Genomic DNA, 16969 nt, shown 5'->3' with positions numbered 1-16969 from the left:
CAACGGACAATACGTTAGAGGATATTTGAAAAAGATTTTTTTTTTTCATGTTCCGGTAAGTTTATGACCACAAGATGTTAAATTTCTTCTGTCTATAATTGATCTAGATTTTTTAAAATTCAAACTTTTAACATAACATTAACAAAAGGTATTATTGTTGCTTATCGGTATAATAATATTAAAGAAAAGGGTGCTATGTAAATAAACACACACATACACGGCTTGCAAAAACTTTTACCACCAGTAATTTTTAAAATATTTCATATAAAGAATAATCTTAATTATATGCATGCATGATGTCATAAATTAACTTTTTTCATCTTAAAAATTTTAATAAAGTTGCGTATGTAGTCGTGGGAGTTGGTTAGCAACTGTTTATATAGAACATTGAATAGTTGCCATTGGACCTCCCTAAATCTAACCAGACCATTTTAGCCACTAGCGCTAACTATTATTGTGTACTTTGCAGACAGCTGGACTAGATAGCATTAGGCTCAGCGCATACTCACTGTGATGATTTATACATTTAATGAGAACAACAAATCAAGTCAATATTTCATGAGAAGCATATTTGATTCGTTATTTTACAGAATTAATTAAACGTAAAGCTTACAATATTTACTCACGATCCAATAAAACATTTCTGAGTTCCGAAAGTCAATTGCTATCATTAGGTCGTCATTTAAATAAACCAAAAAGTTCCAAAAAATATCAACTATATATATTGGAGTGAACAAAACGATAGCGTGATTCAGGATTTTTTTTTAATAATAAAACAAATTGGTATATAAAATATTTTAACGGCATTATCAGTTTAGAATTAAGTTTGTACTGAGAGTATGAAACTGGATAGTAATTGAGTGGATAACATTTATATTAATTAATTATGTATTTATAATGATTTTATGCAATATACGTTTTATTTAACATTCTGTATAAAAATTAATTATAGTAATAATAATCTAGGACATTATTCATACACGGCCATCTGATCCCAAACTAAGCAGAACTTGTACTATGTAATTTGTCGGTATTATAGCAAAATATGTAAATCTGTTTTGAATTTTCACAATATGCATTTGTATTTCATTTCGTGCGGTATGTAAATGCGTCTGCGTGTATTGAAAGGAAGTCTGATGTAGTGTTTTAATATATTTACCAATATTCAATGAAAGAACTCGACAGTATACGAAATATTCGAGAACAAAATGTGAGTAAGAAAAAAAAATCTTTGAGATATTTTGAATTTGGAATCGCAAGATAAATGTTTAAAAGCGCATTATTGATTGTTGGTTGATTGTGTGATTACTCGACTCTCATCCTAAACTAAATTTAAAAAATAGAATCGTCTGTCTTCAAATAAAAACTATGTCATTACCCTATTTTATATAATTGGATATACTATAAATAAACTTCGACAAAGTCAAAATAAAATTTTTATCTGTTTTGTATTTAAACCTAATAGCTGTTGTTTATATATTGCGGTAAGAAACCAGTGTATCTGATGTGTGTTTGTCTAACAATACACAAATAACTAATATAACTCATATATGACAAAATGTGTATTTGGCACTTCCCACTTGTATTTACAGAATGTTTCCATGCTAATCTTCTTGTTTATATTCTGCAGTTGCGTTCCAGTTTCTAATTGCTAGATTTGTGGGTTTCTAACTAGTCTCCAGATGTGCTCACGTGGCTAAGCATCGTAATTAGTTCGTTTGATAAAACAACGTTGTTTTGTTTAATTTATCAAAATGTGTACTTAGTATTAGTAGTTTTTACACTAGCTATCCGATACGACTTTGCGTGGGACAACAGCTTAGAAAATATAATATTTTTATTTTGCAGAAAAGAGCTCCTCGGTCATTTTATAATCTCGAAACTCCCTTCGGGATATTTTTAACGACGTTGGTATACTGACATTTGCGTCACAATATGCTTTTAATAATAGTACGTGTATATGCACAATAATATGAATATTTTTGATAGAATAAGCGAAAATCATTGTCTAAACGCGAGAAGGCTTCTATAATCAGGTTCCGTAAATCCGAAATATATATTTAAACCTCATATTAAAACAAAATATTAATAAATACGGCGAATACTCTATAAAACATTATATATTATTTGGTAGTAGAGCTTCGTGTAAGACCGTTTTGGTTAGTAGCATCCATTCATCATATATTCCACTGCCAAGCTATAAAACTTTTTATTATATTATAATCTTATTGTTGTGTTCCGGTTGGAAGAGTGACTGAGCCAGTGTCACTTAGGGCACAAGTGATATAACATTCTTAGTTCCCAAGTTGATTGCACATTGGTAAAATGCGAGAAAATATGTAGCAATACAAGAAAAGTCGATTCGTTTAATGTAAACGATATCCTACTGTTACGAAATTTAATAGGCACTGATTAAATATAGTAAGGTACTATGGTCGCACGTAATCGAGTTTCTCTACAAAAGGATATCCTCTTTACATAGGTGGAAACCTGTAAATATCAGTTCCAGTACTTAACATATCGAAATAATTAATTTAACGCACTAAAAGACTACGAACCGTAACTGGCGACCCAATTTCCATGTTACGTATGAAGTGTTACGTGTAATCACGTAATACACGCAACGAATTTATAACGATTATACTTGCCCTTTTAAAATCAAATATATAACTCTTATCGTAATAAATATATGGCTTAGAATAGCGTTATAATATAGATTTGTAAATGTAAACACTTGTTGTAAATGCCTCATATATTTATTTGGTTTTTATCTTCATTAAACAGCACTGTGACTTTAAGTCGGAGTTTAAACGTTACGATTAAAAATGGAACTTTTTTAAGTAAAATGTCGGATTTTCCCTTAGTTTAAAACTTAATACTGGTATATTATAATGTTACTTTTGTTTGATATTATAAATAATCTAAAAAAACTAAAACATTAAGGAACTTTGAAATTAATTTTATAAAAAAACTAAATATTTAATAATTAAATAAATAGTACCTAATGTTCAATATTTCGTCAATTAACTGGAATTATTGTATTATACGTACGAATAGCAAATATATATATATTTTTAATTTATTAATGTCTTTGTTGTTTTAAAAACAAGATAAAACGTACCACATCGATATTAATGTCTAATTTGAAAACGTAATTAATTATTGAATTGCAGTCGTATCGACGAATTATCGTTTAAAAACAACGTCTAAAGTTTACATGACAATCGAATACATGGATTTTCCTTTCAAATCCACAAGTTTCTACATTTAATGTTGCAAATTGGTTAGAAATTGTGGCTTTTATAAACCATTAATGTTCAGAATGTTCATTGGAGCTGTTTCACAAACATTCAGAGATACGAAATGCTTGATTTGGTCCGACTACAAGTTTCGTAACGGCTTAATAATATTCTGCGACTGTGAACCGACACACGCATTAATAGAGTGACAGTGTGAATCGGCTTTAAATATTCTTTTTTAAATATTCAAAAAGGAAAATGGAATTAAAAATCGTGCTCTTACTAGTGTTGTGTTATTGCCAATTAGCATTGCAAGGTGAGTTCTTTTATGCACAGATTAAATAAAATAAATAGTTATCTGTTATAATTCATAATCAAAGTTCAATTTTCATCTTTAATTTTTGACAGTAGGGATCGCGGGGCTTAAGTAACTTTATTATTTTCATAAGAATTAATATTCACTTGCATAGAAACTTACCGGCTAAAACTTAAAATTATACTGTTACAAAAAATGTACAATTCTAACGTGCTTAATAAGAATAGAATATATTTTATTCTAGAAGTAACTGGAAATAAATATTTTTGCCTAGACTTACACTTTTATATACACATGTTAAATATTTATATATACATACTTTCGATTTATATATGTGTAAGTGCTTATTATTCTAGTTTAAATTTCTTTTAAGAGATAAGATGAAGAAAATATGGTATTTTCAAATAATTGCAACAAATAACACAGATATGAATATAAAAATGATTGTCATTATTGACTTAATAATTGACAAAATTTTGACTTGACAACTATGTGTATGAACTTGTAACATTTTTTTGAAGTAATGTCAATCTAAATATATATTGGGAGTTTATTATATAACATACATATATATTATAACTATTTTAATTTATATATCAATTATTAAAAATAAGATAAATATTTATATGATTTTTAAATTAGTATATTATTTTAAAAGATAATTGAATAATGTTCTGTCCTATTACGTGATGGAAAATTAGAGCTAGTACTTCATCGGCCCTGTGGCGCAACGGATAACGCGTCTGACTACGGATCAGAAGATTCCAGGTTCGAATCCTGGCAGGGTCGCTTAAAATATTTTTTTTTGATTTTTTTTCTTTAACTTTTTTTCAGATATTTACAAAATTATTTTTATAGATATTATTACTTTTATAACAATGTGTAGTGCTGAAATTAACTTTCACATTTTAGCAGATATCATTAATAATTTGATACAATATTAACATACATTAATTATTTTTAAATAAAAAAATGCATTTGCTTTAACTTTGAAATAACGAGACATTACATTAATACCATGAATTTATAAAAACTCGATGTTGTTTTCTAAACAAATACTAAGTTTATAATATATTATGCCATTAAGCTTTTTGGGCTCAGGGTATGGTGCATAAAATGGTTTTATAAAAGGACTTTGTTATAATTCTCCCTTGAATACGAATATACAGGAATTTTAGCCTTATTCTCTTAAAAATGGCTTTTTCACTCGCGATTACAGAATCCTTAAATTTAAGCTTTAAAAGTCGGTGTCGTGGACATAAAATTTATTTTACTGCAGAGATTGCAACAAATTAAATTTAACATAATTTGTTTTATAAATAACATTCTTTTGTTCTTGCTGGAAATAACTATTCTCTTTTTAAAATTAAGTTATTTTATAAATGCCAATAAAATTAATTTATGGCCTTGATATTATTCACAATTTAAATAAGTACGAGTATATATTAATATATATTTTGATGTAAGGTTAAAAAACAAAACATTTTAATTTTCTTTTTAATGTTATAATGTTAATTTAAAATGACATAGAAACAGCTTTTGTTTTAGTATAAAAAACGTACAAATATAAAACATCTGTTCTTCTATCTTAGTAAGTTGGAAATAGCTACATTCTTAACCTTGTCAAGTTGTTGGTTGGTCTTTGCTTTCGGTTCTTAGATTACAAAGGCTGTGTGGCTTACTTTAACGTGAGATATTTTTCACGTAAATTATATATCGAAAATGTATTTTCAAAAACATTACTTTTACTATAAAAATATAACTAAATATTTTTCTATGTTAAAAATAATTTATAATTTTCCTTGTTACTTATTATGTTTATAATAAAGTAAGGTAACTTTTAATTTAATACTTTATTAGCGTATTTTATGCAAAAATCTCAGATATGTGTATTTAAATCATTACATTAGGAAATAGATCTTTAAAAATATATCATTACTTACAATCATTACTTAAAATACAGTGAAATAGTTATTAAAGACAAAACTGTGATTTGTATATATTAAAAATGATTTTTTTTTTATATTCGCCGGGAGGGCAAATGACTCTACTCCACCTGATGGTAAGTGGTAGTAGAGTCCAAACGCGACGACGGCCAGTACAGACGGGAAAAACGTTCTGCACTAGCGGCCTTCGCCTTGCCGGGTCGCAAGATGCCTCTTCACGCCTCGTTTGAAGGAACCCGGGTTGTAAGAGGTGGGGAACACGTGAGCTGGTAAGGAATTCCATTTTTTGGAAGTGCGACAAAGAAAGGAGTTGCCAAATTTCTTTGTTTGCGATGGAATTGATGTCACAGTTAGGCGGTGACATCGAGAACCAGCTCGCGTGGACTTAAGAAGGAAGAAGGAAGCAGGAATTAGAGAGAATAATTCCTCAGAGCACTCGCCGTGATACAGTCGATAGAAAGCGCTCAGTGCTGCTCACGACGCAATTGTAAAGGTTCAAGGGTGTTTGTGACCTTTACGTCGCCAATAATGCGTACGGCACGTTCCTGCAACCGGTCCAAGGCCTCCAGTAGGTACTTAGCGGAGCCATCCCAAAGGTGCGAGCAATATTCCACGCAAGACCGTACCTGTGTTTTGTACAGCAGGCACAGTTGTTGTGGCGTGAAAAAACGCCGCACTTTGTTCAGAACTCCGAGTTTCCGTGAATAAAACATTTTCAATTAAGCAAACGATATGCCTGCCTGGAAAGGCGACGATAGAGTTCTGGCACATATTATCTCTTATTGTCTCAGTATCTTTAATGAAATAAAAATGTAATAAAATCTCTTCAAGTACGATGGTACACGCACTTTTGCATAAGGATTTAACTAAATTTAACAATCGTATAGGGTACCAACTGACTCTACTGAAAAGCGGCATTAACCACAGTAGCAATACTGATATTATTTTGCTTATTATTGCTTGAATATAAGCGTTCAACTTAAGTATAGTATAGTAACTTTTTATTCCACGTCAAAATATTTACAATTTAAATGTTTCTTAGTCGTGTTAGTATATTTTAATTTATTAATTATATAAACTTAAGCAGCGAATGTAACGGTAATTAATTAGACGATCGAAAGAATTTGCAAAATGTTCATAAAAATTGTGTTGTCAGTTATGATTTTGCAATTTTTCTATTGTATTCATCTGAAATTAGACACAAAGTTCGCTACAAAGCCTCAAAGATGTGTATCTTAGAGGATGGTAATTCCATTGTCTTGTAGGGAATCAAAGGCCTTCGTTTGCCTCCGCATGGCCCCAATTTATGAAATAGCCTTTCTTAATCAAGCTTGCAAACATTTGCAAGGCAACACGTTTAATAGCGTAAAACGACTTTAAACTGTTTTAATTAAAAAGATAAATTCTAGTTATAATATTAACTCGGTAAATTTATATTTCTCAGTAAGCAAGTATTAACAGTTTTTAGTAGATCATGGTTAAATATTAAATTATAGATAAAGAAAAACCTTACTTAATACCGCGTTGATTTAGTGGCTAAGTTTATAAGAAACCAGGCATCTGGATGTGCAGGCATCCCGAGGCCTGGGTTCAAAACCTTGGTCAGTTTTCTGAAAATAAATTCTCAGTAGCAGCCCGGACTATAGAAGTTATTATTGTCAACACTTACTGGCCTCGAAAAGCACGTAAAGCCGTTGGCTTTGCGTGCTTCAACGCTTTGTGTGATTGATTGCGGTTTTGTCGGATTATGAACTAACCCGATTTTTGAATCTATCATCTGTTCAGCTTAATCGTACCAAAAGTATTGCATCGATATTCCAATTAAAAATATTTGCAATATTTATTCACAATATTTAAACAAGTAAAGCCGTTGTCACTGGGCTTTAACGCTCTGTGTGTCTGCTTGCGGTTTATCGGATTATGAGCGTGAAGGATTTTAACTCATGAATCCACTGTCAGCTTAATCGTACCAAAAGCGTTGCATCGATATTTCAATATGAAAATACTTGCAAAATATATTGTTTTTTTTTCTAGATTTGTTTACCATGATATGATACGTTTTAGGAAGAATTAATTAAAATGATTTTCATCAGCCTAATTCAGACGAGATGAAATGTAAACCCCAATTACTTGTTTGTCTGTGGTGGGTAATAGTGGAAGATTCTTTAAATATTACCTGGGGTTGAATTATGACTTAGTGTGCTTTTTAACTTATAGATGAATTTATGATGAGATGTGTAGTGTAGTATAATAATAATGTAAGGAACTGATAATTGTATATAATTTGATCTTATCATATAAAAACATTTATGTGATGTCGTATGTAAAAGACATACGTTTATTTATATACATATTTTTATTTTTTATTAAAAATTAATATTTAAATAATATTTATAAAAATACACAAATCTATAAAACAACGACACAAAATCGATACAGCTATACTAAACTCCCAATACATTATAGTTACATAATATTAATTTATATGCCTCACCTTATCAAGGCACAACATTAAAGTGTATTTAAAAATAATGGATAGTGGAGACAAAATAGTGGGGCGGTGACAGTTGCACACGAGTGCAGTAATCTCGATGTCGTTCACATAGAATAACGCTTATAGGGTAGTACGGTAAACATCGCGAAACTTCTTCAGTAATTAATTTGACAACTAACATAAATAAGTGAAGAAACCAATGTGTTTCATATACGTAAATATCGCGTTTTTTATGACTTTATCGATTAAATAACTTCCTACAATACGTTTCGTTGTTCCAAGGACAAGCCAATAATTTTTGACGTAAATTGTATATTAAGAACTTTCAACTTGTAATTCATATGCAAGGTTATATCGTATATTGGATTTAGTTCATGTATCTTATTTAGTGGGCAATCAACGCTCTCTTTACGTGCAGTTTAGTTACTCCTGGATTTAATTACAACGTCTTCAACATAATTGTGTCATAGCGTTTTAAAGAATTCAAGGAATGTTCTAGTATTGTTACTTAATCGTTGCCACAACTCCTGATGACTAAAACAGGTAACGAATTATCGATACGGTGATTTAGTAATGCATAGCTGAATGATTACAACACCTACCCCAACTAGGCTGTGATAGACACGGTCAGTTATAATTGAATCTCACACTAAGGTCGTCGTGTATTAGAAACGGATTAGACGCATCGAATTCTCTACCCTCGGATCGCGTGACCTCGTATTGTACAATTTGTTCTGAAGTAACAAGTTCTTAAGAAGTAAACTATCTTGTAAGAAATGGAGTTAATGAAGATTTTTTATATTTGGATTGTAATATCATTTATTGTGCTACAAAGTGCGATGGTGGGCACGGAACAGAGTGCATTCGAACTGCCGGTCCAGTTGGTGGGATTTCCTTTCATAATATTAGCGGTTAGGATCACCAATTTCATCAAGAAGCTATCGTACGCCTTGAACCCAGGTAATGTTACAAACTTATCATTAATTTCATAAGCAATCATTAATATTTTTATATCTTTAAAAATTGAGAGTGAATTAATAAGTTATAACTATTAAAAAATATATGATACTAATGCCACGATGTATACTTTTTTATATTTAGAAAACTGAACTGAACGATTTTATGTCATATATTTTCCATTTTTTATTGGGATATATAATATTTTTTTTTTTTGTTAGGCTTTTTAGGGATTTATAAATGATTATAAAATGATAGCAATAATGAGTTACTTACAAAGAAAACGTTACAATTAAATTAACAAAATAATATAATAGGTTTTATATTATTTTAAATTATCGGATAATTTATTTTATATAAAAATATTTTTATATAAAATTCTTAACATGGTAATTGGGCCTTGAGCGACTTACGAACATATGTATATTGAGCAAGTCGATGTTTCGTTTCGCAGTTTCTGATTCATATTAAATTGTCAAGATTAAGAAACTTTGAGATTTATGTACGTTTATAAAATCATTATATAGTTTTACACAAACGTATATTTATCTAAAGTGGTGATTATTATAGATTATACAAATATGACGTTCTAATAGATACATAGCCTTACTTATAATCGTTATTTAGCGAGGGCTTAAAAACAATGATATATCCCCTTCCGTCATTATTAATTTAACAATCGAAAGAAGAGGACGCAGCATTGTTTAACTAATCACCTTTAAACAATATTTAAAGGTAAAGCTGATAAAGTTTGCTAAATTTAACGAGTATGTTACAAAACGCCATGTCGTAGCCGTGTGATTCAGACTGAGAGGTATAGAGCCATCTCAAGCGGTAATTTTGCTAAGAGCATCATCATGGATTTATCGGTCGAGTACGTAAACGTCTAAAAGTATGATTGCGATAAAATAATAAAACTGTAACCGCTTAATACATTTTCTTAATAAGATATCAAATCAGTTAAATACATTTATAATTATCAATTCTTCAAGAACTAATTAGTGATATCAAAAGCTGGAGTCTCGACATTAAATAAATAAATAATTTATTTGTCTGCAATACTATTTATTGATGCCAATAAACTTTTCTTTCTTTCTTCTTTCGATAGCTCGTCGGCTTACAGGCGGATTACCGATGTGAAAGTCACAGGTTCTATCTTTATATATATATATATATAAATATCTTTATATATATATATATATATCTTTATATATATATATCTTTATATATATATATATATATATATATAAAGATAGAACCTGTAAAGTATATATATATATATATACTGGTGGTAGAGCTTTGTGCAAGCTCGTCTGGGTAGGTACCACCCACTCATGAGATATTCTACCGCAAAACAGCAGTACTTGTTGTGGTGAGTGAGCCAGTGTAATTACAGGCACAAGGGACATAAAATCTTAGTTCCCAAGGTTGGTGGCGCATTGGCTATGTAAGCGATGGTTGACATTTCTTACAATGCCAATGTTTAATAGCGTTTGGTGACCACTTACCATTACCAACTTACAACAGTATAAACGAATTTTCTATTAATAATTAATTTATTTTATTTATTGATAAAACGATTTTTTTTTTACAAAGAATACTCGATTAACATTTTAAAATACTTATGTTTTTTTTTTAAATATATTTATTCATTTAACGTACACACTAAACTTACTTCATAGAATTGTTTACGAGACAACCTACTTGCAAATGACCGCTATGACATAACCGCCAAGAAGTGTATTGACCAACGAAGTGAACCTGAGAACGAAGCTTCGTGACGTCCAGTCTAAACACAGCCTTACGCTTACTTACACTGTACTGTCACTGTAGAGCAGTACTCGCGAAATTCTCATTATATATTTAAAGTTTGTTTTGAATATTATGAAATTTAGGTAGTGGTTAAAATATTCATATATTTAAGAGGTTTTCGAATATATAACCCGTTGTTGCAGTGTTTAGTTTTTAAACAATGGAGTTGTATAACATATTTGTGTTTGCATTTTTGCTATTAATTATTCTCGTAAATGGACAAGAAATGTTCTTTGAGTTGCCAGTACAATTAGTCGGCTTCCCGTTTATCGTCGGAAGTGTGAAATTGACTAACTTTCTGAAAAAGCTTTCCTATTCACTTAGTCCTGGTAAGTAAATAAATTTTTAACTGATTTAAAAAAAGTATATTACAATTAAAAAAAAACTATTTAAAAGACAGACAAGTGGCAATAAAACGCTTTCCAAGCTATTCAATATCCATTAATTCGTTGGAGTTGTAAAAAATACACGTCGTCCTGGATTGTCCCTGTCATGGCGTATGTGTAAAAGCGTCGCGCAATTCATTAATTGTTTTCGTTTTATTGCATTTTGTATCTGAAGCGTAATAAAAAACAACTTTTAAATTTCGTGAAAAATAAAAGGAAAGTGTTTATTGTTGTATAATTTGGGTTCATTAAAGTTATTTTATCTGGGAGTATTCGACATATTTCGCCATTATTGCGTAATAGGTAGGAAAGTTGGAATTGTTCCCGAAATGCCAATCATTCATTGACAAATCACTTATTATAATATAATAATAAAGTTTTGAACAATTTTTAAAAGTAAAAGTTTGTATTTAGCTTTTTTTTCAAGTTTAATTAGTATTAGAGGGAATCTGCATGTTTCTAAATAAATTATTGGGCAATTTTCCAGACACACATTTAAATGAGTTTTGGCTTTGAAATGTAAATTATTTTAACATTAGTTCCTTGTAAATCGAACTTTAATAAACCTTATATTATTTTGAACGCTCTTTACAAATTATTATTGGAACATACTGCTTAAAATTTTATATTTTTGAATGAATTACGAATATTCATTAAAATTATACTGATAGGAACGTGATATTGCTTGGTTTTAAACTGGGAAGGATGGAATTGTTACTCCATTTGTTTGTTAATGATTGGTTATCTTGCATAAGTAAATTTGTCTGCCTAATGAAGTCTAGTGGTTAGCTTTAAGGCCTCAGGTCCCAAAGTTCTGGGTACAATCCTCAGGTCAATAAAAAATGATTGGGTTTTTCTCCCGAAAAATCTCAGTACCTGCCCGACGTCTAGAAGTAGCAAGTGAGTACACCAATGCCTCGGAGAACATGTAAAGTCGTTGGTCCAGCTCCCGATTTCTTTCCGGTCGTGTCAGATTGCCATTTGATAATGAGAGTGAGGGAGTATGCATCTGTATTTATGTACATTCTGCACTATAATATTTCCTGTGGCTAATCTCTCTTGAGATTGGCCACCATGGCCGACAATCAAAACAAGGAAGACGTCAAAAGATAAGCAATTCTGTTGTGTTAATTATTATATGATGATGACGTGGTCCTTTTGATTAATTCTGAGGCTAGGCGGGAAATATCGTTGCTCCTGCAGCTGATTTCTCTGCGGTCGTGTAGGATTTCATTGCCATTGGGCTATGAGAACGTCTGTCACAATCTAAGTTTCAGGGTTAAAAACTTGATAGATACATAGTATTTAATATTTAATTTTATAGTTAACAATTTAATATTGGCTGTACATAAATATTAGCAATGGTACATAAATATTACCATATGTGTGAAATGTTATTAAACTTATTATTGAATGCTATTAAATATTATGTTATATTATAATTAGGTAAATTTAAATGTACGTAAGATCGAATATGTTACGAAATATAATAGTTGTTTTAATTACTAGTATTTAATTACTGTAACAACATCAAAATTTACAGTCAGACGGTTTTACATTTTAAGCAATATACACATAATAGAATACATAATAATCATTATATACATTTATTATTATTTGAATTTAGTGTTGTATTCATGATAATATAATTTGTTTGAATTTATAATTGTTAGAACATGCGTCCTAGGTCAGGATCTGTTATGTGGGGTATTTTTTTTCCCGATAAACTGTTTCCGCGTGACACTCCCTTCTGTTTTAACAATAATCGTAGTCGATTCAATAAAAATCTATTATATAATCAAGTATTATTGCTTAACGTAACGTAACTCTATATATAAGACAAGATACTGTTTCGATATATATATCATAATAATAAATATGTTTGTCTGTCACATTAGTATTCATTAAGAAGCAGCGAGTTATACCGGTTGAGTGTCGTAATAGGTATTGAAAACAATGTTTGCACTTGATTCATCGCATATTGGATATATGCCGGAAAAAGCTGATGAAAATAGTTCGAGTGAATTAATTTATCAGTTCTTACGTGCATTTCTTATAAATAGACTATAGAGGTAAGTTTAGGAAAAATAAAGCAAAGAGAACATTATTATTATTAAATATTTCGGTTTATAACGTTAGTTATCGAGGAGTATTTCTTGTGTTTCGAGAAGTAAAACTTTAAATTGATCTAAAACAACAGAAACAGTTTGTAGATTTATCAATATTGTCAATTTTCAAATTAATACGAAATTATTATTATTATTATCGAGAGCGGAGACGTATGGAATATGTAGGACTTATACGAATGGTTCAAATTCGGCAATCTCAGAGGTTATCAGGTGCTAAATTTGTGTTTGTTACATTATTTAAAGTTAAATCAAGAGTTAAATATTGTGAATAAAAATATTTAAAATAATGAATAAAAGTCTTTTGCCAAGTCTTTTGTAAAGCCATTTGTATCCCTACTGGAGGAGCACCAATTTCCTCCTTATCAGGAGACTAGTCTTAGAACAGCAGTGGAATATTTTTGGGCTGATATCAACTGTTATTTATTTTCAATTTGTTTTATATTACAGCGACATACCGATCCAGAAATCGTCGGGAGCTGACATTCGCAAGCGAGACTTCTGATCCATTTGATGCACAAGAGGTGGAGAAATATATCACCGCCGAATTCGGCGCACGAGCTTGCGTATTCGAGCGTGTGTGTGCGCACTATGCGACACGAGCACGCACACAGCCTAGACCGCAAATGGATTGGCCTGATGTTTTTAGGTAATGTTTGAGTATACTACAATATTAAAAATGAAATTGAAGTGATACAAATAATATTGCTCAGTTAGAAAGAGAAAAAAACAATAATAAGTTCCATCAAAGTTGATCAAAAAGCGAAAAATACAGAAGGTTTTATGTTTTTTGTTCATTCAATATTAATTACTAAGACAATAAAGGTCGTCACCCTTACATTCACATTCACAAAAGACAACCTTGACCTGAAGAACAACCCATCCAAATCCATAGGTTCTTATGTTTCGACACGAATTTAAATATATTTTTCAAGGACACATGATTCGGGTCAAGTAATAGCTAGAAAGAATTCGCCAAGTCTGATAAGTGGGACAGTGATGTAATGACTACGCAACGGACGGCCGCGTGGTCTCGTCACGTACGCCTGACCATCCACTGCGTTCAAATACTACCGTTTTATATATTTCGCCAATTTGTGAAATAGTCGTAACATAGCTCTATTGATTGATAATATATATATATATATATATATATCCTCTTATGTTTATAACTTTTATATAGAAAGCTTTTACATATATCTCTTACTGTTAAACGGTGTTCGTAAGAAACACACATGTCTGTCACTGATACGTTATTTATATTATTATACGTTAAATAATTTGACACCTAAAATTGGTTTCCAAAAAATCCTTTTCTTTTAACGTAGTAATATAAAGCCTATGACTATCTCGAATGCTTATTATATTAATAAATAATTATTGTTAAAAAAATCGGATTAGTAACTTAGAAGATTACCTCCTACATACAAACTCATTCCTTATAATATACTAGTATATATAGATGGTTGCTTATGAAATGACGTAGATGATAATAAAGAGACCATTAATACGACTTTAATGAGTTCTTAATTTAAATACATATTATAAACACATAAAAAAATTGTATTTAATTAAATACGAAATATCAATTGTGGTAACAAATTGTTTATCTGAAGGGAAATCAAGGTACTAAAACGTATTTCAATTGTATTTCCAGTCTAGTGTATAGTGGGTTTTAGTTGATCTAGGCTCGACTGAGGTGAGCCGGTATTATGTAAGACCACAGAGAGACTTTCACTGCTCGTGTTATTAATTTGTGATAATTGATTTTGAGCTCTATTGATTAAATTATTAAGTATATATCATAAATTTTATATTAAAATTGAAGATTTTATTAGATAGACTAATTTATTCCTTATTAGGATATAATAGAGTTTAGTTTTCAATGTACGTATGGAGAGGTGTTGTCGTATCTGCTTTGTGGTTACGATTATAAAAATTACCGTCGGCGATGGTTCCGTATAAAGAAGATTATTGTCATTTTCACAGTATTTTATTATGACGCAATGCTTATGACAATTTATTGAAAGTAGGAAGGCAAATAAAAGTTACATTTGTGTTACAGTTATAATGGCAACACATAGTTGCATTTAATCTCTAATATGCTAAACTAATATAATAAATATTTTCTACGTGGGGATAAAAAATAGCAAGTGATGTCTGTTCAGATGGTATCAGCTAAAGAATATATTCATTCTAATTTGCTTAATTTGATACATTATATGTACATAACATCTTATTTTTTGCCTTTTTGCAGCCAATACAAACGTTCGCCAGATCAAGCTAAGGAGCTGTATTTATTGAGTGTATTTCTCGGAGACATCGTAGGATCTCCGCAACTTTGTCACCAGCTTGGGAAGAGGAGAGGCTGTGATGAAACTCTTCTAGGAAATAGTAAATTATAACTTGAATACATAGTTTAATAAGAAATTAATTGTTGAAATCTATATATAAGTAGGATATTACTTTTAAATTGGAGTTTTTCTTAGTTTTTAATTAGAAGCCATTTGTTTGTTCAACGATATAAAATCCCATCGTGTGTTCAAAAATTTAAAGTTTTTTTTATTATAAATAATATATATATGTATATATAATCTAGGGCTATAGTATGAATGATGTAATATAGGGATTAAATCAGATTAAACTTATAAAAAAGCAAATCACAAAGTTCGCAAACTACGAAGGGGTTGACGTGATATTCTGTATAGAGATAATTTATAGACCGGAGGTAAGCATAGGCTACATTTTTGTTACATTTACATATAAAGGCTTTAAGAGTGAATATTGCTCAAAGTTTTATCTTTGTCTTTATAATACAGAGTGGTAAATTTTTACATCCCTTATTATTTACTTAATAGTTCTAATTTTAAAACACATTTTTTATTACAGACGAGATATGCTGCTTATATAGATATATTTTAGTTTAAAAATGTACCCGCATCCTGATAGAGCGGGTTGATAGTTACCACATCAATCAACGTGATGTCATATATTTTAGGTATATAATACAATAGATGAAGTGTTGTTACCGCAATTGTTAAGTTTATATACAATAGCAGACTCTGTTATACGTGAATATCGCTTTACTTTACTGCATAAGGTCCTTTATCGACCTTTATTGCATAAGGTCGTAAGTAAATTGAGAACTTAAAATCATCGTATCTCTTTGTATTATTTTATTTATAAATATACGATTTTACAGTTAATGTGGCTTCGTGTGTGGTTAGTTGAGCAATGATTCGTATTTTTCTTTCAATTGTCAAATTGATGATGACAGAAAGATATAAATACGCGTTTAACTAAATATCCGCTATATAACGTTTATGAAAATGGTCATTAATGATTATGAATTAAATAAATGTTTATTTGCCGTGAATATTTTACTAAAATAAACATAAAGAGGTAATAAATTCGTTAGGTCTATTTTTAATCAAATTTATTGTTACTTACGACCTATTGTTATAATAATGTTATACTAAGAATAAAATTACTTTGTAATCTATGAAAGAAAACATGATCTAGATTATTTGGGAAAACGCTTAAAATGCAACGTTTTCAGAGTCATAAATAGTCAAGTGTTGCATAGATATTATGCATGCATGCATAAAACATCATAAACTATTAAAAACGCCATAATAAGTATCTATTATGTAAATGATTTCTTAAAAAATTTAGAACGTTTCGTTTTTGAAA

At 30.1% G+C, this 16969-nt stretch overlaps 1 protein-coding gene and 1 non-coding gene across 2 annotated transcripts; both read left to right on the top strand.

The window, feature by feature from the left end:
• Positions 1-4271: 4271 nt before the first annotated feature.
• Trnar-acg (transfer RNA arginine (anticodon ACG)) lies at positions 4272-4344 on the top strand. The gene has a single exon. It is a non-coding gene; the product is annotated as a tRNA-Arg (tRNA).
• A 4314-nt stretch (positions 4345-8658) lies between these two features.
• On the top strand, positions 8659-15681 carry LOC126776609 (uncharacterized). The gene is made up of 3 exons (XM_050499258.1): positions 8659-8955; positions 13727-13925; positions 15534-15681. The coding sequence occupies exons 1-3, from the start codon at positions 8772-8774 to the stop codon at positions 15679-15681; spliced, it is 531 nt and encodes a 176-aa protein (XP_050355215.1). The 5' UTR covers positions 8659-8771.
• The last annotated feature ends 1288 nt before the right edge of the window (positions 15682-16969 follow it).

This window comes from Nymphalis io, chromosome 20 (assembly GCF_905147045.1).
Source record: "Nymphalis io chromosome 20, ilAglIoxx1.1, whole genome shotgun sequence".
Taxonomy (NCBI): domain Eukaryota; kingdom Metazoa; phylum Arthropoda; class Insecta; order Lepidoptera; family Nymphalidae; genus Nymphalis; species Nymphalis io.
Note: the sequence above shows the minus strand (reverse complement) of the source record. Positions and strands in the feature narration are given on the sequence as shown.